Here is a 26,046-nt window from a genome sequence, read left to right as displayed (position 1 = left end):
TTGGGGGGAAATCAAATATGAACACAAATATGCACAGTGACAATGTTTATAAACACAGGCGCAGGCCAAAGTACACTGATGTGCCAGTAACTTACAAATCATGAAGGGTTTAAGAGACACCTACAATTAAAAGTAACCAAGGCAAAGTCTAGTTATTGCTTAGAAAGGAAGGCCATGGCTAGGCCAGGCCTATATCCCGGGATTGTCCCAGAATCATCCCTGTACATCCAAATGACACACAGGGGATACCGGGAGCAGGCAGGGATGATCCCTCCATTTGCCTGGGATAATCCTTAGGTTTAGCTAGGCCGAAGTCTCTATTACTAACATGCCTACATGTCAAACACTTACTGGTAACTGAAACCAGCAAATGAACAGTGAGTCTAAGCACACTTTAATGCAGCTGCACTAATTCTACCCCTCCAGCCCCTAGAGAAGAAGCTTTGCATCCTGCCTAGATGCTGTCACATCAGCCTCAGCAAGCCTGAACATGCAGGTGACCTGTCAGCCTTTTGACAACAGTGAAGCTCCAGCCGGCATTGCATCAGTCAGGATCTCAAATCATCCCAGGTGTATGACGCAGACTGTGTCTGTCGGCATGCATCCTGCAACCAATATCGACAGGTTTGATATTGGCAACCGTGTCAAGGTTTGCGAACACTGCAGCTCCCTGCTCTTCAGTGGCAAATAGTCAACTCTTTGTTGCCAGAGTGGAAAAGTTTCACTACCACCACTCATGGTTCCAGACTTCATCCTCAACATTTATTTATTTATTTATTTATTATTTATTTAAGGATTTTTATGCCGCCATTCAGCCAAAAAAGGCTCTGACGGTGGCTTACAAAAGTATTTCTTGACATTGTCACTGACAGCTCTGCTATTGGCAAGAAATTCCTGAAGGACATTTGCCCTAGGTTTTGCTTTTTTCTACATACCACTCATTTAATTTTTTTGAACCGCCCAGGGATCTTCAGCTATTGGGCAGTATAAAAATGCAATGAATGAATAAATAATAAAGATAGGTCAGCCACAATGTCCTGGACCATTTGTGTTTAAGGTACAAGGCTCAGATTACCATCTGATGGGCAATTTACAGTCAGATAAGTTTCCATGCTATGGCCAGCTGTACATTCTTGACACCGATAATGCCACTACGGCTCATTTTGAGTGAGCAGAGGGTGAACACCCTCACAGTGTGAGCAGAGTGAGCACACTGGACCACAGCTTGCTGGAACCACTCACTAACCTGCTATTTAATGTTAACCCATATGCTAATGAGTACTGGCTTGTCAATGAAATCTTTGAACATGAAAATGCTGTCACACTTGTGGCTGGATGTGCACCAATGGACGTATCACTGTGCTTTCTCCATGACTACAGAATGATGAAAACTATGGCTTATTCAGGATGTTCCTCATGTATCTGAAATTGATGCCACATTTGTTACCTTGGAGTGCTTTTCTCCAGCTGATTGTTGTCTGATAGCATACCCTAAGGGTGGACAGTGCACTCATTGGCAAACCTCAAGATACAAGTCACTGATGGACCAGAATAAGGATGTTATAGTGGCTGCCCTGGAGTTTACACCAAGAACGCTGTATTTAAGGCAGTTTTGTAAAGATAGACGATATAACACTTTGAATGTACTACCTAGATTCTGTAATGAGCTTTATGTTAATTTCTATGGGCTCTTGTAGAGCTATGATAACTTATTCATGGACGTTTTCCTTCCATTCATGGAGATATAAATAGAACACTTCCTAAGTTTATCCTCAACATATAGTAGCTATTGTGTTGATAAATAGGAATGATAAAAATGTGGGGTCATTTACTACATTGTCTATTGTCACTGCACTGGATGTACTGTATTTTATGGCCCCTCCTTCTTTGATTTGAATCTAATTAAATGTTTAAATTTTAAACAAAGCACAAAAGGATAGAGGTTAAAACTCCATAGATCACTTCAGCCTTTTTTTGTAGGAGAATAAAGTATGAAGTAGAATAGGTGTAAGTTTTATATATTTGAATACCCATTTAGGGTCAACTGACAATCCTCAAAGCATAAATGGGTCAAGGTTGTTTAAAAGATCTTCCATATAGAACAAATAAAAGCAATTACCCCCTTTACATGAAGATTTGTCTGAGCAATGGTATATCCTGGAAAATGTAGGCAGAAATAAGAAATAAGCAGTTATTGCAATCAAACAAGCAAAATATTTTATCCTAAGGTTACATTAAAAGGGCTAAAATTTATCAAGAGCCAAGCTATGAATACAGCAGAATTTGGGGCAGAAAATGCTTCTTATGTGCAATCTTTTCCGTCTTGTGGGTTTAGACACTGCCCTGGTGCAATTATTATTATTATTATTATTTGGAGGTCTGATTTTTCTTCTAGTTATATTTGATAAATTAAGGTGCTCACTTTATGATGTTGTGAGTACAAAAATGGATGTGCTTTCTGTATTTGTTGCATAAACATAGGTCCTGGACAGCTCAAGAGAATAATTCCTTTTATTTAAACAGACAACTATTTACTTTCCTTCTTCCATAGAGTGCAGCTGGGCCTATTTGGTTAACATGACAAAGTCACATTTGGATTATAGGTAGTAATCAATATAGAGCATTAATATATTTTACAGTCTAATTGATATGGAATGGAGAAATGTGCCAGAGGGACGACAGAGGTTGATAAAGTCTTTGTGGGACTAGCTAAGGGCAAGCTGTTAGAACAAAGTTCAGAAAAGGTGAGGCTGATGTCTTAAATCTCAGCTTGAAGGGGGCACTGATGATTTAAAGATTCTTAATGAGAGAACTTGTATAATTTTCAGACCTTTTTTTTAAGCACTCTGCCCCAATGGAAATGAATTCTCAGATACCACCTATCATTTGGAAATATTGCCAGTAGATCCTAAGTAGGCAAGAAATTGGGATTGTTCTGTGGCAAAGCCTACCCTGGGATTTATGCCCTCCTATGGACCATTTCCCCTTTTTAAAACTATGAACACTTTAAAAAAAAATGAGGAGCCTTAAGGGATCTATTTTGGTTTTATGGCGTATCTTCTTTCTTTATTCCCTTTTCAAGAATTTGATTAACATGGATTAACATGTGATTTTATTGCACTTATTCACCTTAGGTTTTGTGAATGCAAGATAAAGAAATTCAGCACAGTGGAATTTGAGTAACCCAGATTATTAGGGTAAATTGTGTTATCTCAATGGCCCACATTGCTGAAGACCAGGGACGTAGGATAAATCTGCAACAGAACCAAATGAGTTCAGATTTTTCTGAATCAGACCCATGGCTTCCACAGTGGACTGGCTTTTACCCTGTCAGGTGGAGTCCGTGGACTTGCAGATCATTTTCCTAGCCTTTGGAAATTTTGTGCAAATTTTGACATAGAAAAATATGCCCCCCCCCAAAAAAAAAAACTTGACCAAAAATGCACATTTCCACCATAGATTGAAGCATGAAAATACCCATTTTTGGGGAATTTAAAAATGAATTTAAAAAACACAGAACAGATTTTGCACACTGTACATCCCTACTGAAGACCTCCTGATGAAGGCTCCAACTCCAACTGTCACCACCACCAGCCATTCAAGCAGGCTGAGCTGAGGGAGATGAGAGGTAGAAAAGGGCCATTTCACATTTAAAATAATTAATTTTCCACCTCTCCCCTCCCCATTCCTTTCCCCTTGTGTGTCGTGTCTGGTTAGATTGTAAGCCTGCAGGAAGAAACTGCCTTTTTAAATTGATTATATGTAAACTGTTCTGGGAGCATATTTGGCTGAGGAAAGTCTTTAAAATACTTCTAATAAATAAGTAAATAAATATACTGTCCCCACCAAGATTTTTTCTCTCATTTTCCCTGGAATGCTGAGTTTATGGTGGGTCAGAGGCATTGTATGAGCCCTACACCCTGGTTTAGACTAAAGCTACTCAGCTCACAGATTATGGTATCAGCAGTGGATGCATAGGAGAGATGGCAGACCTTAGAAATGCTGAAGAGGAGTATGTGGCCGGTCAATATGGGGGAGACAAAAAAGAAAAGTGGTGTCAAAGACAACTCTGGCCATGGTGAGACGAGGGGGTAGTGGGGCAACGATCTTGCAGTTTTATGATCATAAGATCACCGCCCTGGTCTACATGCAGCGCGCGACATCGCAACCACCATTTTGGTGGGTTTTTTTAAAAGGGAAATGGGCGCAGGAGCATTCGAACACTAGGTAAGTTTTTTAAAAAAACTCCCCCTCCGCCCACCCCACCCCACCCCACCCCAAGGGGCATTTACTCACGAGGAGCTGGTTCAACCCAGGACACCCACCCATACGTTCCACAACCTCGGGATCATCCCAAGACTACGGAAAAAGTGTAGGATGAAATCCTGGGTCAAGGGAGGGATCATCCCTCCCTGCTCCCGGGATCCCTTGTGCGTCATGTGGGTGCACAGGGATGATCCCAGGATGATCCTGGCCTGGTCTAGCCATGGCCTTTAAGACTCCATGCCCAACAGATCAGTGAGATAAAGGTATCTCTGACAGTGACTAAAAGAGTACTCCAAAACTCCAGCCTTATCTTTCCTGAAACACCTGCATCACATCTGCTTCCTTTTCCTTGTTCTGATTCCCCCCCCTTTTCCTTTTCTTTTCCTATCGAACTTATTTCTCTCAGATGCAGGCTCTGCCTTAGCAACACTTCTTGAGTCATGGTTTGCTTCAAATCATTTCTTCTTCTTCTTCTTCTTCTTCTTCTTCTTCTTCTTCTTCTTCTTCTTCTTCTTCTTCTTCTTCTTCTTCTTCTTCTTCTGTGATCTCAACTCTTCCAAAGTCATATCCAGGCCCCTGATGCCTGATCCATCACCAGGAGTTCATTTCTGAGACTGGTCCAGTCATCCAGAGTCATAGAGCATTAAACAAGTGGCATGCGGTATGAGACAGAGATAGAGGAATAAGGGGATGGTGGCAGCATATAGGAAGCAGAATTTCCTTTTAGTTACACACTTAGCATCTACTACTCTTGAATGGATATGCATACACCTCATTCATTCTGAATAGTGGGCCCATTGCTTACCAATATACCACAATGGTAACATTGTGTCCAAGTTCAACCTAGGCTTTCAAATCAAGTGTTCCTGATCTAAGCTCTGGTCTTTTCATGTTATATCACAATTAGACTCTTTAGTGTTAGTCATAATCAGCTGCTTCAAACACCTTGTGCCAAAACTCAGAGGGCACCATAGAGAAAACTAGAGAGCTGGAACCTAGTTTTATGTAATGCTGAGGGATAATGACAGCTCCCAAATTAGCAGAAGAGGCTTTTGTAAAAGGGCATTTCACTTATTTATTTATTTTATTAAGGAAAACAAAACCTCAAAAACTTGAGATCGTTGGGCTGAGGGAGTGAACTTGAAAGTCCATTCTGTCATCAGCTGCTGGTAACATGGCACAATGGAAATGCCTTACTGTCACTCTTTCAGTTGTCTTCTTATCTATGATAAGTCTGATCTTTATCAAAGTGAATGCTAACTCCTACTGCTCATTAAAGCTGTCAATTTTTCTCTCTCAGCTTCATCTGGCTCATAATTGAAATTCTTATTTTAAGAGTGTCATTTTAACGTTATTGCTAGCTATGGAACGTCTTGTGAAGATTGCAACATTAGAGTTAATTTGGTTCTACATCTCTGTTAATGGATACTGTCTGAAATATAATAAACTGTGGGTACCCAGACCTCAGCTGAAATAAGTCAAGGTTACTTTCCCAATTACTGCAGTTTGTTAGACAGCAGCGGACAATTGCATGGTATTTCTCATGTCTTTCATATTTCAAATTGCTTATAAGATCTTTGTTCTGTTAGCAAAAGTGAGTTTTCTAACACAACATGACATAGTCTCTTGGTATGACTATTAATTAACAATGCTTATGTTCTTCACTGTGGTTTCCTACTAAGAAAAGTTCCATTAACCCTAAAATAAGGGCCCTTTCTACACCTAAGGATTATCCCAGAAAAATGGACGGATTGTCCCTGCCTCCTCCCGGGATCCCCTTTGTGTCATTTACATGCACAGGGATGATCCCTGGAAAAAAGGCAGGTGTAGAAACAGCCAAGGACACTTCTAAGAATTCATTGAATGAATATTTAAAATGTGTATATTAAATATGATTTCATCAATATTCAGCTGATTTGTAAGTCCTAGTTATTTCAATGCAATTTCATTCTTACTTTGCTATATGCAGCCTTCAAGGAGTATTATGACAGTGAATGGCCCAAAATAAAAGCCATATACAGCCACAATGGTACAGAAAATGATTTACACAGTCATACCTCTAGTAATGTTTTGCAGATCATGTATTATGGGAAGTAACAAGGTAGTCTGGGTCAAATGGCTTTGGTGTGTGAGCTATCCTCACTGCTGCCCTCTCCCCTCCCCATACCAACCACACCGTGTTGTTTCGTACCTATCCATGCACTACACACAATATCAGTACGCAACATCAGGTGATGGTGGTTGCTCTTTGCATAGCAGTACCAATACATGCTATGTTCTGTTTTAACCCTGTTGTTGCAGTGTGGGCTTGACATCACTGTGCACTATATGATTTGATTACTTTGGGGCAACTCGGGCCCAATGGACTCTCACTAAGCAGAAGTCAAATTACCCAAAGAGACAGGAAACAGAGCAGAACCACGGAAAGGTCCAGGTGATGCTGGGACTGGAAGCCAGGCAAGATCTACACTACTGCTTTGAAATGGTTTATAATGGTATTGACAACTGTTGGGGCCCAGGACACACTCTAGGGATCATCAGACAAGCATTTCATAGCACACTCATTACTGGTCACTCACAGATTTTCACGGGCCCTATTCATGACACCATTCACCTCCCATGCATTTCCCACTCTTTCTTGTCTTCTTCCCATGACAAAAAAGACCTCGGTACGTCCAATTTATTTTTAGAAATGGAACTTGCCACAATGCAGGAGAAGCGGCGGGAGAAAAATGCCCACTGAATGGGCCACATGGCCATTGTTTGCTCCCTCTTTCCCCTGAGAAAAGACAAAGTATTGTGTGACAGACACTGGGCAGAGAAGCGACAGAAGGGAACCATGATTTCCCCGTCTGATGAAGCCCTCCATACACTATTTTCAAACCGTTTTCAAAGTGTTATATCCTGCTTGGTGTAGATCTGGCCCTAGACAAGTTTGCCTGTATGTTGCTCCAACGAGCAGCAGATCTGGCTGCCTTTAAGCTAGTTTGCCCTGTCTCCCTATTGCCTGAGGCCTTCTACCTTAAAGGGCCCTGGTGTGTTTCAGCTCCTCAGAAGGTGGGAATCTCATGACACCTTTCTGTAACCGAGTCCCTCCCTGATCCATTAAGTCAAGAACCTTGTTCTCTGAGAATGAGGGGTTGGGATTCTGGACCATCGCACCTATTCCATTGGTGCATCTTCTAGGTAAACTCGCAATAAATTTCAATAGTATACCAACATTTTCTTTATCCTGTGCTTATAAGATTGGGTTGTGAGCCATCATTGTACACGCACATATGTGTATGATGGTGTTAGGATAGCGAATACTTTGTACAATTGTTTTGGATGATACTAGGACAGACAACATTTTTTCCTATCCCTCATGTACTGAAGGAAAGATATAATAAGGAGAATGCGCTTTGTTTTTCCAATTAATTCAGGATGAAATTGTATCAACACAATATGCACCTGAGGAGTTGAAGATCCAAAGTGATACCCTAATTTTCAAACATGTTTTATGCCAAAAATGCCTAGGCACATTGTGACATTCTTTTTCTGCTAAAGCTGTCCCTTTCTCTGCTGTGGCAATTCACAGGAGTATTGTAATTCCTGATCTGAGGGTCCTGTCTTCCCAGCTTATGGAAAGCCACAAGGGAGAAACAGGTTTCAAGTCGGTTGTCTCTGATATAAACAGTCTCTGCAGCAAAGGTGGAATAAATCACAGAAGATAAACATTGCTCTGGGGCAGAACAATTTCTTTCACAAGTCTGAGACACTGTTGGTTTTTCATAAATCAGTAACTTTTGCATTAACATGCAAAAAATGCTCTTTGAGAACACTCTTGAAGTATGATAATTTCAATATTTGACAATGGAAATACAACAAAGGCAGTACAGGTAGAAGTAAATGAAAAGATATGCCTGCCTTTATAGAGGGCATAAGACAAAAACAAGGCAGGCAGCAATATGGTGTGTAATTATCTAGGCTGCTTTCATGTATTCATGTTTAACAAAAACTGGTATTGTGGTGTAATTATCTCAGCAACGGATATATGCCTGTACCTCAGCTGAAATATGTCAAGGTTACTCACCCAATTACCACTTGCAGTTTTCAGTTATTCAAAGATGATTTTACTCTAGAGATATATTTTTTTTTAAAAAAAAAGAAGCTTAAATGCTGTTCCTCAGGAACTAGCCGTTAAAACAAAGTTACACTTCAGATTGACCTTATTTTAACCTCACTTGGCATGTGAACAAGTGCATGGGGGCAAGTGAGTTAAGAGGTTATTGACCCAAGTTACTGGATCTGAGGAATACAAAGCAGTAGTTTAGAAAGAAAAGCCTTCTAATATTTAGCTTTCAGCCTTACCACACACAGCTATGGAAGCAAAGGGACTTCCTTCAGATTTCTGAAGACCAGTTTCCCACTGTTTAACAACACATTACAGCTAGCATTTTGCATGCTACTTTTACACTGAGAGTCAGGAATGTTGTGGGGAAAATATGGTTTTATTTTATAACTACCAATTTCCTCTTACATCAAAACTATATATTTTATTCAGAGCCATTCAGAAAAATTGAAATCAGATTTAAAAACATAAGAAGAGCCATGATGGATTCGGCCAAGGGTCCATCTAGTCGAACATTCTGTTCACACAGTGGTCAACCAGCTGTCGACTAATAACCCACAACATTTAGAAATATTGAGCTGCAACAGAAGACCACTGACAAGCACACATTGCTGAAGAAACCAGTGGAGAAGTCAAAATAGTTTGCAAATTTTCATGATATTGCCAGGGGCCCAAGGGAGGAGCTCCACATTGTACAGGTTTGCTGTCTCCATTGTCTAAAGTAGCAAAAGGTGATGCTTTGTTCTGTATCTTAAGCATCAGGAATGTTACATTCAGGCTTTGAATATCTAGATGCTCCCATTGCAGTGAATTCCCTGAAGAGGGGGTAAATACAGTTTACCTCTGTGCACTTCAACTGGGTGGCCCTGAACAGAGGTCTACCTCCTAGGGATCCTCAAAAGTAATCCAACCCTATTTCTCTCCATGGTTAGCTACCTCTGTCTGGATGGCCCACCTCTTGTCATCTCTGCTTGGCTCCAGAGGGTTCTCCCCACCCCCAGCCTCTCTCTTGATCTATGCCTCTAATTGCCCCTGGAGCATATTTCCTCAAGTCAGTGCCTCCTCAGCTGGGTCCCCCTCAATGGACCCCTTCTACAGCTGGCCGCCACTTTTATATTAACCCCTGTCATGCTGGGCTGCACTAGGTCCAAGAAGGTTACCTCATACATAATGTTGCATAGAAGGAAGTATTTCACCAAGAGAGTTTTCCCATCACAGTGCTACAATTAAACTGCCCCAAGCTCCATTGAGAATGGGCCTGGCAATCTGGCCCCTGGACTGAATGAAGATGCCCACCACTGGTCTATTCTAAGCCAAGACTCAGCCATCATTCACTATGAGTCTAACAATGCAATCCTATGCATATTTAGGGAGGGGGGAAGTCCAACTATCAAAAACATCCTACAACTCACAAACAGACTCAGGAATTCTGGGAGTTTTTCTGTCTAATCATGCATAGCATTGCATTCTTAATTGCTAATCAGCTGACATCCTGAACATAAGCCAGATGTCCATTTGCGACAGGGCTGGGCATTTTGTGGCCCTTCAGTTGTTTAGGCTCACAATTCCCATCAGCCATAGCAAGCATAGCCAAGGATCAAGGATAATAGGAGCTGTAGGCCAAAATATCTGGAGTGCCACGAGTTGCTTATCTCAGATCTAATATGTAATCTCACAAGCCAAGGAACACTCCTACTCATTACAGCACAGATTTTAGCAACCACCTGAATTTTCTCCTTGTTTTGGTTTCATGCCCTAAAATCTTCCCTCATTACCCCACATTTTAATTTTTTCTCCACTCAACAACCCACTATTATCCCCAAAGTAGTCATAAACCCATTAAATTTGAACTAAATAGTACACTGATGTTTACATTTGCTTTATTTATTGTTTATTATTTATTATTACTTATCATGAATATATGTTCGTGTGTTTTGTTGTGCACTATTACTTATCCATTCCTACATTTTGACCTGTTAAGTTTAATGATTCCTAGTAAGACAAGATTCCAATGAACATGGTTTTTAAGCAATGCCATTTATGAAACCTTAGCCTTTAGAGAAAAGGTAAAATATTTCAGTTTGTACTGACTAGGGATGTGCACGGATCCCCCGATCCTCTTCGCGCCCGATCTGTAAATTGCAGATCGGGCCTGCTCCGCCCTGCCTCGATCTGCCTAGGGTCCGCTCCGCTCCGTTGCGTAGCTCTGGCTCCTAATTGGAGCTCCGCAGCAGCGGGGAGTGGCACCAGGTAAGCCCCCCTCTCTCCTCCCCCTTACCTGTGTCCGTCCCGGCCCATCCCAGCTTCACTAGAGCCCGCAGCTCAACCAGGAACTGTAGGTCACGATTGCGGCCTACACTTCCTGGTTGAGCTGCTGGCTCTAGAGAAGGTGGTGACAGGCCGCGACGGACGCAGGTAAGACCCCCCCTTCCCGTTACCTGGCTCTGCCACCATCGCCACATGGGCAGCGGCGGCTGCAGGGCCAGGTAACCCCCCTTCCTCCTCCTCCCCCTTACATGCGTCCGTCCGCAGATCTGTGGCTGCTTCAACTGAGCCCAAGGACTCAAATAGGAAGACCAGGCCGCAGTTGCGGCCTAGTCCTCGGGCTCAGTTGAAGCAGCTGCGGGACCACGGACGGATGCAGGTAAGATCCCCCTCCCCCTTACCTGGCTCTGCCGCCGTCGCCGCATGGGCGGCAGTGACAGCGGCAGGGCCAAGTAAACCCCCCTTACCCTTTTTGCAGAGCTCCAGATCAAGGCGAAGGATCTGCCTTCACCTCGATCCGCTCCGCAACGCTCTACTGCTCCCCCGATCCTCTTCGCCTCCGCCTTAAGGGGAGGCGAAGCCCCCCCCGATCCGCTTCTTCTCCAGTCCGAGGAGAAGCGGAGCACATCCCTAGTACTGACTAAAAAAAATAGCTAGTTAATGAAGTAAGGAATAAGCAATATTTAATGTGTTCATTTGAGTTAACGTAGACATCTACTGTGTCATGTTCTTGTAAAGTTTATATGCATGTACACACACACACTAAATTTTATTATGCTTGAAAACAGCCAATTCGTGTATTTTGATATAAGTGATCTCAAAAGATGAATGCTCAAATATATTAATTAATATATTATATCCTTACAATGTCAACCAATGACAAAACACCTACACTTAATCATTCAGCCAAACTTTGTTATATTCATGCTACTGGAGCATGTAATCTTGTTCAGCTAAAAGTCTTGTATTTCTATACTAGTAACTTTTATAGCAATCAGATTAGCAATCAAGACATCAAGATGCTTTTGAAATCTAAGAATATATAAAATGGTTTTTTTTCACCTAAAACTGAATGTATATAGTTAATGAAAATAATTATTATTATTTATTTATTTACTTATTTATTTATTACATTTATATACCACCCCATAGCCGAAGCTCTCTGTGGTTTAAACAGTTAAAAATAGTAAACATTTAAAAGTATACAAAATCTAAAAAACCATCAGAAACATAAAAACAACAGTATAAAAACATGCCACCTTTAAAACAATATAACATTAAGTGGACAATCCTGAAGTCACGCATGGGTTGACAATCTCAGGGCCTTTTCATATATTACTCTCCCACCTGGATTCTTCTCAGTGAGAAGTTGGGGCAGGCTCACATTAATTCATATGTTTCTGTACCCAATTCCTTCCTGCTTTTATCACCACACAGTTCTAGGTTCAAGGGAGTTCCTGTGTCGAAATAAACATAGGAAATCCAGGTTTGAACCTTCAGAGTAGGACATGTATAATTGGTTATAAGCCCAAGGCCCACTTCCAATGACTCCCTAGAGAAAGTCTATGGGGTGGAAAGATGTACGAACAGGCACTCAGTGTAGAATAGGAATGAGCAACTTGTATCCCAAAACATCTAGCGGGCCACAAGTGTAACCAACCCTACCCAGACTAGCCAATGAAGAGGGATGATGGGAGTTGTAGTCCAAAACATCTGGAGGACCGCAAATTGCCCAGCCCTGCTCTAGAACTATTTCAAAGCAAATTATTTTTGAAAATGTTGAACAATATCTATTATTATTATTATTATTATTATTATTATTATTAAAACAAACTAGATTTAAATCTAGGTCTGATTTATTTTGGTTCTTATCCTCTCTTTAAATTGGCTTTAGTTTATATTGTGGAGTGCATTTTAATCTAAGGCAGAGTCTGAATTTTCAACACTTTGGAAAAAAATATCCAGACACAAGATAATAGAAAATTATCAGGCTGCAGTCATAGGTTTTTGTCTCTCTTATTCAGTCCTCCCACTCAGCCCACTATTCTCAGCGAATGCCAGGCTGTTTCTACACAGGCTAGCCTGCAAGGTTGTACACCACAATATGATCAAAAATTATCTGCTTGTTGCAAAGGATTCTGTGTGCGAATTTAGAGCTGGAATGAATTGAAGCAGCCGGGACAGCTTTCCAAGTGACTGGAGAGTACACATGTGAACTTAGATTCTAAAGGCAAGAGATCACACACTCACAGTTTGTGATGTCTTGCCTTTTAGAGTTTCCGCAAGTACAAGTGCAATGATGAAGGGGAAAGTAATTACAAATCCTATTCTCCGGTCTTAGTTTAAGAATGGTCGATAGTACAGAACATAGAGGATTTCGCCTTTTCTCCCGGCCTCCTTCCTAGACCAAGACTGCTAAGTGAGGAGAGACTGAGGCTAATTATTTTTTAACAGGGCAGTAGCCAAATTTCATGGATAAAATTATGGAGAGGGGGGACACCTCAAGTCCAAGGTTGGTGCCAAGGAAGAGGGGGCTGGCAAAGTGATCCCCAGTTAGCCCCTCCAACACGAGTAGGTCCCCATTCAGTGGGCTTGCTGATGGCCATGGCAAGCAGCAGCAGCACCATTGCAACCTGACACTTTCACGTTCCCACACTGCCCAGATCAATAATAATAATAATAATAATAATAATAATAATAATAATAATAATTTATTTCTTACCCACCTCTCCACTTGGATCGAGGTGGGGAACAACAGCGAATATAAAACACATAAAGACTGATTAAAAACATAGTATACATGATTAAAACATCCTTAAAACATCTTAAAAACTTTCTAAAATTTCACTGGATAGGCCTGCCGGAATAGATCAGTCTTTATTGCTTTTTTAAATGCTAAAAGACTGTCAAGTTGACAAATCTCCTCCGGCAGGCCATTCCACAGTCTGGGAGCAGCAGAAGAGAAGGTCCTCTGGGTAATACCTGTCAGTCTAGTATCACTCTGGAACATTAAGGGAACACCCAAATGGCGGCTGCCTAACTGCTCGCCATGAAAACTTGGTGGGCAGAAGGGCCCATTGTAATGTAGGAATTAGCACTGTTGGGCCATGCTAATGACACACTGTCACTTACGTCACACTTGGGGGGCAACAGGGGAAGGGAAACACAAGGCATTTTCACCGAGTGCTTGACCTAGCCCCCTCCACAAGCCAGGTGGAAGTGTCTTTAATGACTGTGTGATTACAGCTGCTGCAAGTTGTTGAGAATATGAACAGGCAGAAGGAAAAACATTTAAACAAAAGGCACTGTCCTATGTGACAAAGAGCTACCCAAACGTATGTATAGATTCAGCTCTTCCTAGGCAGGGCTATTAATAGTTCACCTGTGTTGAATAAGCAAAGCAAACAGTCGAAAATCTGAAATATTCTTAACCTGACGTGAGGCTATGCCTTTCACTCCCCCCCACCACTATGTAAGGAGCAGAAAAGCTAAACAAATTACAAGACATGGCAAATGCATTGTATCTAGATTAGTTCAATGTTCAGTCTGTATTTGTGTGCTTAAATATAAAATCCGGGAGCTAAATGAAAATATAGATTTGGATTTAATATCATTAGTGAGCTGCAGCATTACAATTATTACAGAACAAATGAATTTGAAAATAAATAATGCCAAACCCTCAAATATACATGCAACAAGATTGGCAGCTTTTCATTTTGTATATGTTATATGAACAGGTGGAATCGTTTTGGGGGAGAAGCCAAAAGTCTGTTTTTTTTTCTCTGCGGCAAGCATGATTCCTCAACAAAAGAATTACAGAATATCTTTTCTGAAAATAACATCCTTCATCAAGGTATCACAAAAATGCTTTTCAGAAGGAACCCAGCATTAGCTAAGGAAAAAAGAAAGGTCTTGAAGCAATATCTCAAATGAAGAGGTTCAATAGCCTGGGAGACAAAACGTTTTCCAGATAAATGAGGCAGCCTGAGTGGAAGGGCAATTTCTAGCTACACAGAGTTATGACAAGTTAGAGGGAAACACACAGGATGAAGAGATGGGGGGGTGAGGAGCAAGGGCTTGATATTGTGTGTTTTGAGGTCAAAGTGTTGAACAAATCAGTGGAAATGCAGAAAGGTAGAAAAGCAATTTGGAATTGGATTTGGAGAAGGAAGAAAGCTAGAGAAATGACAGAAAATGGGCTGATACAATCTTCTATTTCCTGGGGCAAGAATGGCACATGGCCGCACAATTATAGTGACTGCAGTACAGACTGGGTAGTAGAAGTGATAAATAGAACTGCAAGGAATAGTACAAGAAAGTAAGGAAAGAATAGGATTTCAGTGGATAGACAATGAAGAGTAATGACTGAACTGACATTAGAAACTGTTAGGAGATAGCAGAAAGGAAGGGAAGGAAGAGAAAGGTAGAACAAGCGTGGTTATGGGTTGAAATCACCCAACCCTTGTTTTCATCACAGTCATGTCGTGATAGAGATCGTCATGGATTTGAGTTGTGTAAATCCTCAAAAGGTGGTCGGATTACAGGCTGCCCTTGCTGGGCAAGTGTACAAACCAAGTTGGGTACCAAAACAAGGTTGAGGCCAGAGAAAGCAGAACATAGTTCAAGGGTTTATAGGTAGGATCATTGTCCAAACAGGCATGGTTAAGACTGGCCCAAGAGGCTAGAGTAAGGGGCATAGTGCAAAGAGGCATGGTCAAGGGTCAAATTCCTTATGCTGCTTTGTAGCCCTCCCAATACAGTAGATGGGGGCGGGCAACTTGTGACCCTCAAATGTTGTTCAGCTGCAACACCCATCAGCCCTCAGCATTGGCTGTGCTGGCTGGGGATGGTGAGATTGCAAATACTCTTCTGGGATGAAAACTATTCACACACACACAGAATGATAGGAACAACCCCACCCCCTCCCTAAGCAGGAACTGCAGCTTGATTGAAATATCCCCTTTGCAAATTCCATTGAACTTGCATTACTCACAAAACGTTTCTACTGTGCAACATGCTATTTCAATGAGATTTGCAAAAGAGTTATACTCAATGGTTTATGACCATTACTCTTTTGACAGGTGACATGGTTATGTTTTCACAGCAAAAATCATGAGTTTCAATGAAGATGCACACTGTTAATTTGACAACAAACATGGCCTTTTATATAGGAGAGAAATGAAGATTAAAAGGGTCTATGAAACAGACCAGTGAAATGACCTATGAAGAGTAGGTTGAAAGAATCCACTTCCTGTTTCTGCAGACCTGTTTCTATCAGAGGAATAAAGGAAGCATAATGCTGATCAAGCACACATACCAGTTTCCTTTTATATATAAAAAAATAATCAAGTATGCTTGGGTTGCAGATTTTAAAATTGCTCATTAAATTATTTAAATTAAACAAGAAAATAAACCCAGCAAGAACTGGATTTGTTTGCAAAGCAAGTAAAAAAAAAGTCCTGCCATATTATTGGCAAGGGAAAACAGGAAACTAGCTGGTTAGTATAAACTTCAATTACCTGAACGCACAAAACTCAAGTACTCAAGGATCTTATTGTACTTTAAATAAATCTCTCTGAGTTCTCAGCCGCCACTTATGGCATAATGACAGCCAACAGCATTAAAGCTTGGACTCAAGCTTTAACACTTGATCCCTGTCTTATGTCAGACTTCTGAAATTTATTTTAACCACTTTTATTAACAGGAAGAAATAAAGGGATTTATTTCTACAGTCTGGGAGAATAACCTTAATACACACTGGAACTGACATCATGCATATAAGTGTATTTTAAATATATACATGGAAAGATAGCACACATGCAAGGTCCCAATATAGGTTGACTGGGAGACTCATTCATTCACACAGAGAGAGAGGGGGGGGAGAGAGCACACGCGTGCAAAAACATATTAATTGAAAGAACACATGTAGGGAATTAGCATCACTCCCACCAGCTGAAGAAATATTCTTGACTTGAGATGTACACATGGGGTGTGGGGGAGGATAGAATATTAAACCAAAAAGATCTGGGCATCATAACTGGCACCAGAGGCCTATGTATGTGTGGTATTTGACCAAAAGATGTGTTATGCCTTTTAATGCACATAGCCTAACTTATCTTCTTGAGTCTTGTCACTTGTCTTTCAGTTCTTTGGACTCAAAGGGTAGAAACGACCTTTCACAACGCCTCACCAGTATCCACACACATGCAAACACACTGCATCTTGGGCCAGATCTACACCAAGCAGGATATGACACTTTGAAAACAGTTTGAAAACTGTATATGGAGTGTGCCCTGGGCCCCAACAGTTGCAACTACTATTATAAACCGTTTTAAAGCAGTAGTGTAGATCCTGCCTTGGAATCTCCTACCCCTATAGTCTCCTCCCTTTCTTCTTTCAATGCATCCCTTCTTTGCATTCATAATCTACCATGACCCCACAAGTCTGCCAAGCCGTGAATGTTGCTACCCTATTCATTCTGACTTTAAGTCTCATAGGGCCTTGCTAGACCAGGCGTTAGCATGGTGTGAGGCCCGGTTTCCCTCCTGTGCATCCAGATGACACACAGGGGAATCCAGGGTCAGGCCGCGCTGAAGCCTGCTGGCATAAGCGAAGTCGCTTATGGCCCAGCTTTTCTGCAGCCCCGGCCTCAGGCCGGGGCTGCGGAACGTCTAGCAGGGTCCATGGCTTTTTGAGACTACTCGCTTACTCGCGAGTAGCCGGGAAAAGCCACGGACTGGGCACAGCGCTCATTCGAGCACTGTGCCCTTCGGGCCAGGGGGGGATCCCGGGGGGGGGAGAGAGGGGCAGGGGGAAGGCCGGACATCGGCGATGGCAAGGGGGGGAAGACAGGGATCGGGCCTGACAAGGGGAGGGAAGCCGAAGATCGGGCCTGGCAAGGGGGGGAAGCTGAAGATTGGGCCTGGCAAGGGGGGGGGAGCCGAAGATTGGGGATGGCAAGGGGGGGAGAAGATCGGGGACAGTATCGGGCCTGGCGAATGGGGGGAGGACGAGCGAGCAGGCAGGGGGGGGAATCAGGGGCAGGGAGAGCGGGGGGCTATATTTTTTTTAAAAAAAAAACCACCTACCTTCTCCGGCGGGGCTCCGGCGCACATGGTGTCTTTTAAAAAAAATGGCTGATGCTACGGGTCTTCCCGTTGCCCCGTTGCGTCATGCGTGTGGAAGCCGGCGACAGCACGCGCTAACTCTAGTGCGCCGTCGCCCCTCCTCCCTGCCGGCTTATCTGGCAGGTCTAGCAAGGCCCATAATTTCAACATTTCTTCAACAGCCCTATCTCTTTCATCTAAACTCATTTAAAGGGATGGAGTATCACCCCTTCTTCTACACACACTACTGCTACGGATGTTGTTACTGCCGGGGTGGGATGGGTGGATGGGGGGAGGCTCTACCGTCAAGTTAGTGCTGTACAAGACTTGGTAAGCAGAAGGCTGCTCAGCTTATTGCAAGATCCCTTGTAATGAAGTGAGAACCCCTGAACACACATACACTTGCATTCAAAAGATCTTGTATGTCATATAGAAACTCTTAATTCTTGTGCACATACAAGAATTATCATACCCATATCAACACTGCAATTCACGTCTCACCCCATGTGTCACCTGACCTTCCCTGAAACTATTGTATCATGGAACACAGATACAACCACCTCTTTTACTTCTTTTCTACTCTCTCAGACTTTTTTTTTTAGGAAGTAACATTCATTTTGTCTAGGCCTGTATATTTTATTTGTTTGTTGTGCTGAACAGCAGGGCAAGGTTAGACCAGGCAGGGTCTTCCTTTCAGGACCTTGGCCAGTTCCAGGTTAGATGAGACTCGCTCAAGGTGAGCTGTTGACTCAGCAACAGTCAAAAACTTTCCGGAGCCTTATAAAGGTCAGCAGCTCAAGACCTGCAGTGAGCTCAGAAAAGCAGTTTGTTTCTTAAAAGGCTATGGCCTGATTTGTAGCTGCTGACTCCTATGGGGTGGGGGTAGTGAAGGCTGTCATGGGGAAGTGTCCTCTGCATCTGAGGAGTCAGGCAGAGGAACATCCTCTGGCCTGGAAGGTTATGGCATAGCAGGAGTTGGTTTTATGGATGAAGTCTCCTCTGCCTCCGAGTCCTCTTTGGAACCAGAGGGTGGGTCAACCTGGGGAACATGATACACAAGCCCACAAGTAAAGGGTCTGCACCTGCTATTCAGCATTACATAAAGATAAACTGTCCTTACTGTGGAAATGTACAATATGATATATGGGAGAGGCAATATTAATGTGCAACATTTTTACTAGTGAGGTAAGTAGAAAACCTATAGCATTATGGGTAATGGTTACTCTCACATTACATTTTGTCCAAAGGACTCACAGTTCAATATAACACCACTGGAAGTGACAGAGTTATTACAATGTCAATAAAAGAGTCGCACTGGCTCTATATCCAATCCAAATCAGCCTTGAATCAAATACAATAAAAGAAGGTTGGGGAAAGGGGTCAATGTGAAAGCAACTTGCAATTATGTTATTGTTAAAAGTGGCTGATTTTACTTTAGCTGTGTGCGCCCTACATGCAAATGTTATTAGAGTCTATTGGGAAGGAATTTAGAGGAAAGTGTCATGTTTATTCAGAATATATTCAACAGCCACAACGCTATGCCAGTTATGCATATGAATTCATTATGCTGATGTCAACTGACAGAAATGGAAAATAAAGTTATTCCCCACCCCACCCCCAAAAAAAAACTTAATTAGGACAACGCAATGACCTTTCCTTCCTTACAAGTTCAGCAAAGGAATGATAGAAGAATTGTTTGGTAGACTCTTCTCAATACGTTTATTGTAGCCTTTTGAGTAAAATAAACACAACCCAACTACATGGGCTAAGAATGGTGACAATTTACAGCAAATGTAATTTTTATTACTCTGCTTTTATAAGTTCAAAACAGCCTGGTAATTTAATTGTATAATACACAGCTCTTTCTTTGTATTGAACTCTATGCAGTAGACACCACAGAACAATCGATACATTGCACCATATTCTTTTAATATTCAGTGCAATGCACCTTATTGCTGCAGATTGCAGACCTCTAGTGGAAAAAGTTGAATGGCATCCAGACTCGGTATATGTTAATCAGCCTAAGCAGAACACATCCAAGCAGTGAGTACTAACACAATTAGAAGAATATGCCTATAGTAGAAAGAAGATGAAACTAATAAAAACTCTTTTTAAAAAATTGAAATCTTTCAGCTTCCACATCCGTTAGTTTTTAAATAAAACATGTCCTAGAAAAAGCAGCAATTAACTTTTGATGCTTACTTTGAAAGTTTAATTAAATAAGCAGTAAGTAAAAAAATATATATCCAAGCCTGTGCTCCCATCCCCCACTCTGTCCCTTTCCACCCAAATAGAGTGTAACAATATTGCTCTCCAGATGAATTACACAAACTTCAGGTTTGTATGCAGCACGGGGACCTTGAGTCTTCACCCTGAATAGCTTGGAGCCTCCCATTGTTTCGCCTAAAGAGACATTCACAAGGCAGCTGAGGATGGGGGTGTTGACAGCTGCACTCCCTGGTCACATCCAGCACAACTTTTTGACAGGGGGGGATTGGTTTAATGCACTTTACTTCGGAAATACTCAAATTTTGTCAGCAATTTATTTATTTGTTTTGTTTTGTTTGTTGCATTTCTATACCACCCAATAGCCATTAGCTTCTTTTTGTTGGAAAGGCTGAAAGCTTAGGCTTTGGGCTTATCATGAGCCTGCTGTACCATGGCAGTTCCTCAGCTAGGCGCATGTTTTCTAGATCTGTTTATAGTACAATAAACGTGCTGTTGGGATTCATTGCTTTACGTGTCTTTCCTCAAGGAAACATCTCTGTTCCTTGGATAATTCACCTTTCCGCAGGACTCAAAGCAAAATTAGATAAATGTTTGTTCATTGGACAATGCAATCTCCCTCCCCAGCTGGCACACCGACCACAATTCTACTGGTGTAGTAGGTATCGATATTAGCAATTTCGACATTATTTGTGTTGAGCAACCCATTTGCTAGCTCATGCTCTCACCATTTGTGACATTTTTAAAAATTCATTTATATATTTTAATTCTTTAGGGTAGAGGTGGGCAACCCATGGCTCTCGGGCTATATTCAGGCCCCCAAGCCTTTTTTATTGCCCCACTGCTCCCACCACCAGCAAACTGGCTGCTCTGGCAACATAAGCGCAGCAGCAACAACAACAACAGCTATGGTTTGCTGTAAAATAAGGAACATGGGCACATAATGCCTTATTTTAAATCAAAATTGTGCTCCCAGGGGTGTCCCACATGCCTTGTTGTACAACAAAATTGCAGGTCTTTTTTCCACCACTGGGCCCTGCTCCCGAATTTTTTGGCTAATTTTGTGGTTTGTGGGCACTAGTGGGGGACAGGGGTGAGGCCTCTGGGCTCCTGGAAGTTGCCAACTGCTGGGAAGAGGGAAAGAGAAAAATGAGCAAGTTACCTGCACTCCCCTACAGCTAATCTGGACTGACATATGTGGCAGTAAAGACAACATTTCTTAGGACAAGCCATGCAAGGTTCATCACAGCACCTTCATGCAGGGGGATTGCCTAAGGATTCCATAGAGCCCTGTCTTTTCCCCACCTTCTCGATGCACAAGAACCACACTGGGGCCACAGCTAGACCTAAGGTTTATCCTGGGATCATCCAGGGTTCGCCCCTGCCTGAGCACTGGATCCCCTGTGTGTCACCTAGATGAACAGGTTTGACCCCGGGACGATCCAGGGATAAACCTTAGGTCTAGCTATGGCCTGGGTTGTTATTGTGTGCCTCTTATATATCCACCTAAATCTGCTTCATACCTCAGTACAAGTCAATCAAGCTCCAAACCCAAAGACTTTTCACCAACCCAGACAGGATGGCTAGATGGGAATATGCAAAATGTGCACATATCTCACAATCTCTGTAATGGTGTTATGGAGGGTGGGGAGAAAGAAAACTCTATTCAGTCCCACAGTAACTTATCCAAACATGGCATCACATCCTTTTTTTGGGGGGTGGTTTTGTGTGTGTGTGTAATTACCTGTAAAAGCCTTCAGTTCATTCCCTGCCCTCCTCCAACCCCACCCAAAGTTAGCTCTAAGAGTAACTGAAAATAATAAAAGCTAATCTATAATTTGGGAGAATTTGGGAGCTATAGTTTTGGTCCTAGAAAAGATGCATTAATGAACTTAAACAAAATACTATAAATAAAGGTACATAAATACATGGCTATGACTGAATAAAAAGCCAGTCCTAGTTAGATTAGGTATTATTATCCTCAACTTGTAGTTTTCTTTTTCCTTTTAGGTGACTCTTCCAGAATCTATTTCATGCATTATTACACTATTCCAATACACTATTACATTGCTTAGCATATTATAATTTCTCTTTCGAAGGGCTGCCTTTACAATAAAAATGTCATAATGTAGCCATTAGTCACAGAGACAACATACTCTGTACACAGTACTCTCCAAACCTCGCAAATAAAGCCAGAATAATGAAATGCAACACAAAGCTCATTTTAAAGAGCAATCTCAGTTAATTAAGATAGATGGGAACCGTTAACTAGGGGGCACTGTGCACTCAGAGGACCAAATATGAGGCTTGTTTAATACGTGCATCTTAAACTCCTTCGGCTCTTATCCACCAAGAAAGGGCTGCCAGGTGAGCAGATTGTCACTCTAGCCTAAGCTAATAGATTCTCCAGTGGCTTTTGTTGCTGCTCATGTCATACTACTGAAAGGATGAGCCTCGAAAATGGCACAACATATGTAGCTGCAACTTGTCAGCTCCAGGTAATCATACCCTTCTTGGTTTCAGAAGCAGATGCAGATGAGACACACAGTATAAATATGCAAATTGCAATGGTCCCTTGTCAGCACCACCGTTCCTACCTCTAATGGCCCTCGTAGAAAGTCTGTTTGCTCAGCTCCTACTTCAAGTGCTACGTCCACGGAAGCAAAGGGACGGCTGGCCATCTGCTGTCGCTCCCGCATAAGTTGCTGATGGAAGAGGAAAAAATGTTTTAATTTAATATCTTACAAATATAATAGTCAGTAGCTGATTTCACTTAACATTTCTACAAGGATCGTAACTGAAATCTTGAAACAATGCATTCCAAAGGAGTTTTAAGATCAAAGTGTCACAATGTGATACCTTACGTAGAGTAGTGCGATATCCAACTCTGGGGTGGGATGGAGAGTAATAAAATCTGGAAAGAGTTGTTCTTAGATGGTCATATGACTAGCAGAGTGGGTCTTCTCTGCTCTGAAATTCAGGGTGGAGCTCCATTGAGGTGTTTCTCTGCCCTGATTTCGGAGTGGCTCCTGTTACTCCGCCTCATTGGATTACCCGTCAGAGAACCACCCGTTTTCAGATATGGAAATTAATCAGCTCCCTCAGTTTTAAAGATAAAGAGATGAAAAGGTACGGTGATAACCCTTAAGTAGGTCTTTAAACATGCCAAGTTTGGAGCAGATCACTTCAGGCCTTGATTTTTTTAAGGAATATTTTTTAAGTTTGGGTTTTAAAATTATTATTTTAAAAAACCGCATGGTGATAGCTCTTAAATAGGGCTTTAGACATGTCAAGTTTGTAGCAGATCCATTCATACCTTGATTTTTTTTAGAATTTTTAAAAATCCTCCTCCCTCAAACCATTTCCATCTCCCTTAAACAGACACACACATCCACCCCTGCACATTTATGGAGGGAGCTTTTATTCTTTACTTTGTTGATGCAGAGCTTCACTGCTGCTGGTGGAAGTTTCTACTCCAGCCTTCTCCAACCTTGTGACCTCCAGATCTATTGGACAGACCCCCTTCCCCTGCACTGGAAGCCCAGCCAGCTAATAGGAGTAATAGTTTAACTGAAATAAAGAGCCTGCCTGACTCAGGTGTAGAAGCTTACTCACTGATGCCAGCCAGCCCAGCAGCACTTTCACACTGTGGATGATTGACTTCTATGAGTCCAAGCAGAAACGCTCTCCCTCTCCCACACCCCCATGGCCAGAACTAGCAGCCAATTAGTGTTTTCCACTCCTCCAAACACTGCAATTGGAGAACACGGTCATAGACAGCACTGTAGCAACTCCTAATTGGTTAGCCACAAATGTTAATATCAAAGCTACCCTTCACCCCACTCAGTGTCTTCCAAATATGGAGATATTCAATTCACACACACACACACACACACACACACACACACACAAACACAGCACTGACACCTGAAAAACAGTCGGATAATTTCAGAGACGTTAGAAGCTCGAATTGGGTGCACCTCCACTCTGAAATTATTTGATGGGTTTGGAAGTGGCCAATCTCCACTTTGGAAGATCAAATGCTCCATGGATGTTTGTGGTTACCAGATCTTTCCCATGTGGAGCACACACCCCTAGCCAGCAACCCTCCATTTGATTTGCTCAGAATGTAATTGAGATTGTAGTGGCAAAATGGAAGCTGTGGAAGAGGCAGAGGAGGAGGCAGGTGATTGGTTGGTTGATTGCCTTGGCAGAAGAGGAAACTGCAGTGGGGTCAAGAGAAGTGGGGCCAAGGTGGACTGGTCATGGGATGGATGGAATGGTACCATGTGCCTGATCCAGTCTGCAGGCCAGCAGTTCCCCATCCTCCTTGTAAGCAATTCCACTCTCACTAGCTCCCAATTTTTCAAAGCTGATGAGATCTTATGGCAACCCAAACTGGGTTTCAGTGAAGATTTTGAGACATGATTTGAAGAGAATTAATAATCAACATAGTTACAGGGCAGTACTTTCTCTTGGGTTTCCAACTACATAGCTAAAACTCTTATTTCTTCCAGATTCTGCTTTTGCATCCCTGACAAAATGGCATTGTTGGCATTTGCTTCCTAGGGTGCAAACCCTGAATACCAATACATGGAAGCCAAATGATGACAACCCTTATGTTAATCAACATGACAATCCCCCATGTTAAAGATTCAGAGTGAAAGCCCACACTGTGCATAGGATTTCATTTATAAAGTTAGTAACAAACTGTTCTACTTTGTTACTGCAATCATATATTTTCATGTAGACCTGGAACAAAAGTAAATGGTACTTTTCCTCAGTACTCTACAGAACTATCAACACACACACACACCATTTCTCTAAAAGTGGAATACATATGAAGGAGTGGTGGCAAGAAATTCTCATCTGAAGTCTGATCTCATTGATAAAGGAATAAGCTCAATGAACCCATGCCAAGAACAAGCCCTTTAGCCTTCAGATTCCCCGTGCATTTGTACTGAAGCCAGACGGAGTTATTAGTGACAGCGTCTACAGCCACTTATATGCAATCCCTTCTCTGATTACTTAAACATGAAGAATAATGTCTGAGTAGTAGAGAGCAGGTGCCAATGTAACTGAGGAACCTGAGGACCTACATTATGCTCAGATTGCTTTAAATTCCATTGACATCACACCAGTGTTCAGTGAGCCACAGCCAACTCTCTTCTAAGCTAATTTATATCCCCCTCTAATGCTACTACTAATTAAAACAGAACAAATAAAAATGATGAGCAGTGCTAAATAATACAAATCTTACTTCTCTGGATCTGTGAAACTAATAAAGGAAATATTAAATATTTAAATCAAATTAGTTGCCCAATTAAGTTTGGTTACTTGCTTCTTCAAGGAACAGGATCTTGTGGCATGTGGCAGGAGCAAAATGTTAGGAGCTGCCAGGACTAGAATCAGGAGCCTGTGGCTTTCTACACAGCTGCCACTGTGGTGAGCCATCAGGGTCACCAGCTAATGCTGCTCCCTAGACAGTAAAGAACTGGAGTAACTCTGTACAGTGTTCACTGATTCTCCACAACAAAAAAGTGCTATAAAGGCTTCTTTTTTAGGCTGGACTTCGCCTGGACAAAAATAGCAAGTCTTTGTTAGCTCTGACTTCTGGATTGATCTTTCACTAGCTACTTACACCTTAGCTCTTAACCCCAAACCACTTAATACTACTCTTTACAATATTGAGTACATTCATTTCCTTAAGTGTCTACCCTCTAGAATTCTTCACAAATGATTCAGAATGTCAATGCAGCCAGTAGTCTTAACAGAAGTACTCCACCTCTCTGATCAGGAACTCTGTCCCACAGTATACTAGTTCTGAATGTTTATACCTGCTACTGGGAACCAGAGATAGGCCTCCCAAGCATACTCAACCACATCAGAGAGGCATATAAGCCGCTTGGTACACCAAGAAGTTGAAAGCGATGGAGTAATTGGGCTGAAAATTAGAGCACATATGGCAGAAAACTCATGGTGAGCATGACCAAACATAGGTAAGAGCCCATCCTTATACTTACACTGGGGAACATGGGTGGTAGGGTGCTGTTGCACCATGTCCTGCTTCTT

General features: G+C 42.0%; 1 protein-coding gene across 1 annotated transcript in view; it reads right to left on the bottom strand.

Annotated features, from left to right (window-relative positions):
• ATRNL1 (attractin like 1) overlaps window positions 1–26,046 on the bottom strand; it is a 682,244-nt gene that overhangs the window by 164,409 nt on the left and 491,789 nt on the right. The window contains exon 27 of the mRNA XM_063132703.1: window positions 22,572–22,679. Coding sequence (XP_062988773.1) covers window positions 22,572–22,679 — 108 coding nt within the window. The remainder of the gene's footprint in view (window positions 1–22,571; window positions 22,680–26,046) is intronic.

This window comes from Elgaria multicarinata, chromosome 8 (genome assembly GCF_023053635.1).
Source record: "Elgaria multicarinata webbii isolate HBS135686 ecotype San Diego chromosome 8, rElgMul1.1.pri, whole genome shotgun sequence".
Classification (NCBI taxonomy): Eukaryota; Metazoa; Chordata; class Lepidosauria; order Squamata; family Anguidae; genus Elgaria; species Elgaria multicarinata.
The sequence above is the reverse complement of the archived record's forward strand: the minus strand, read 5'-3'. Positions and strand labels throughout refer to the sequence as shown.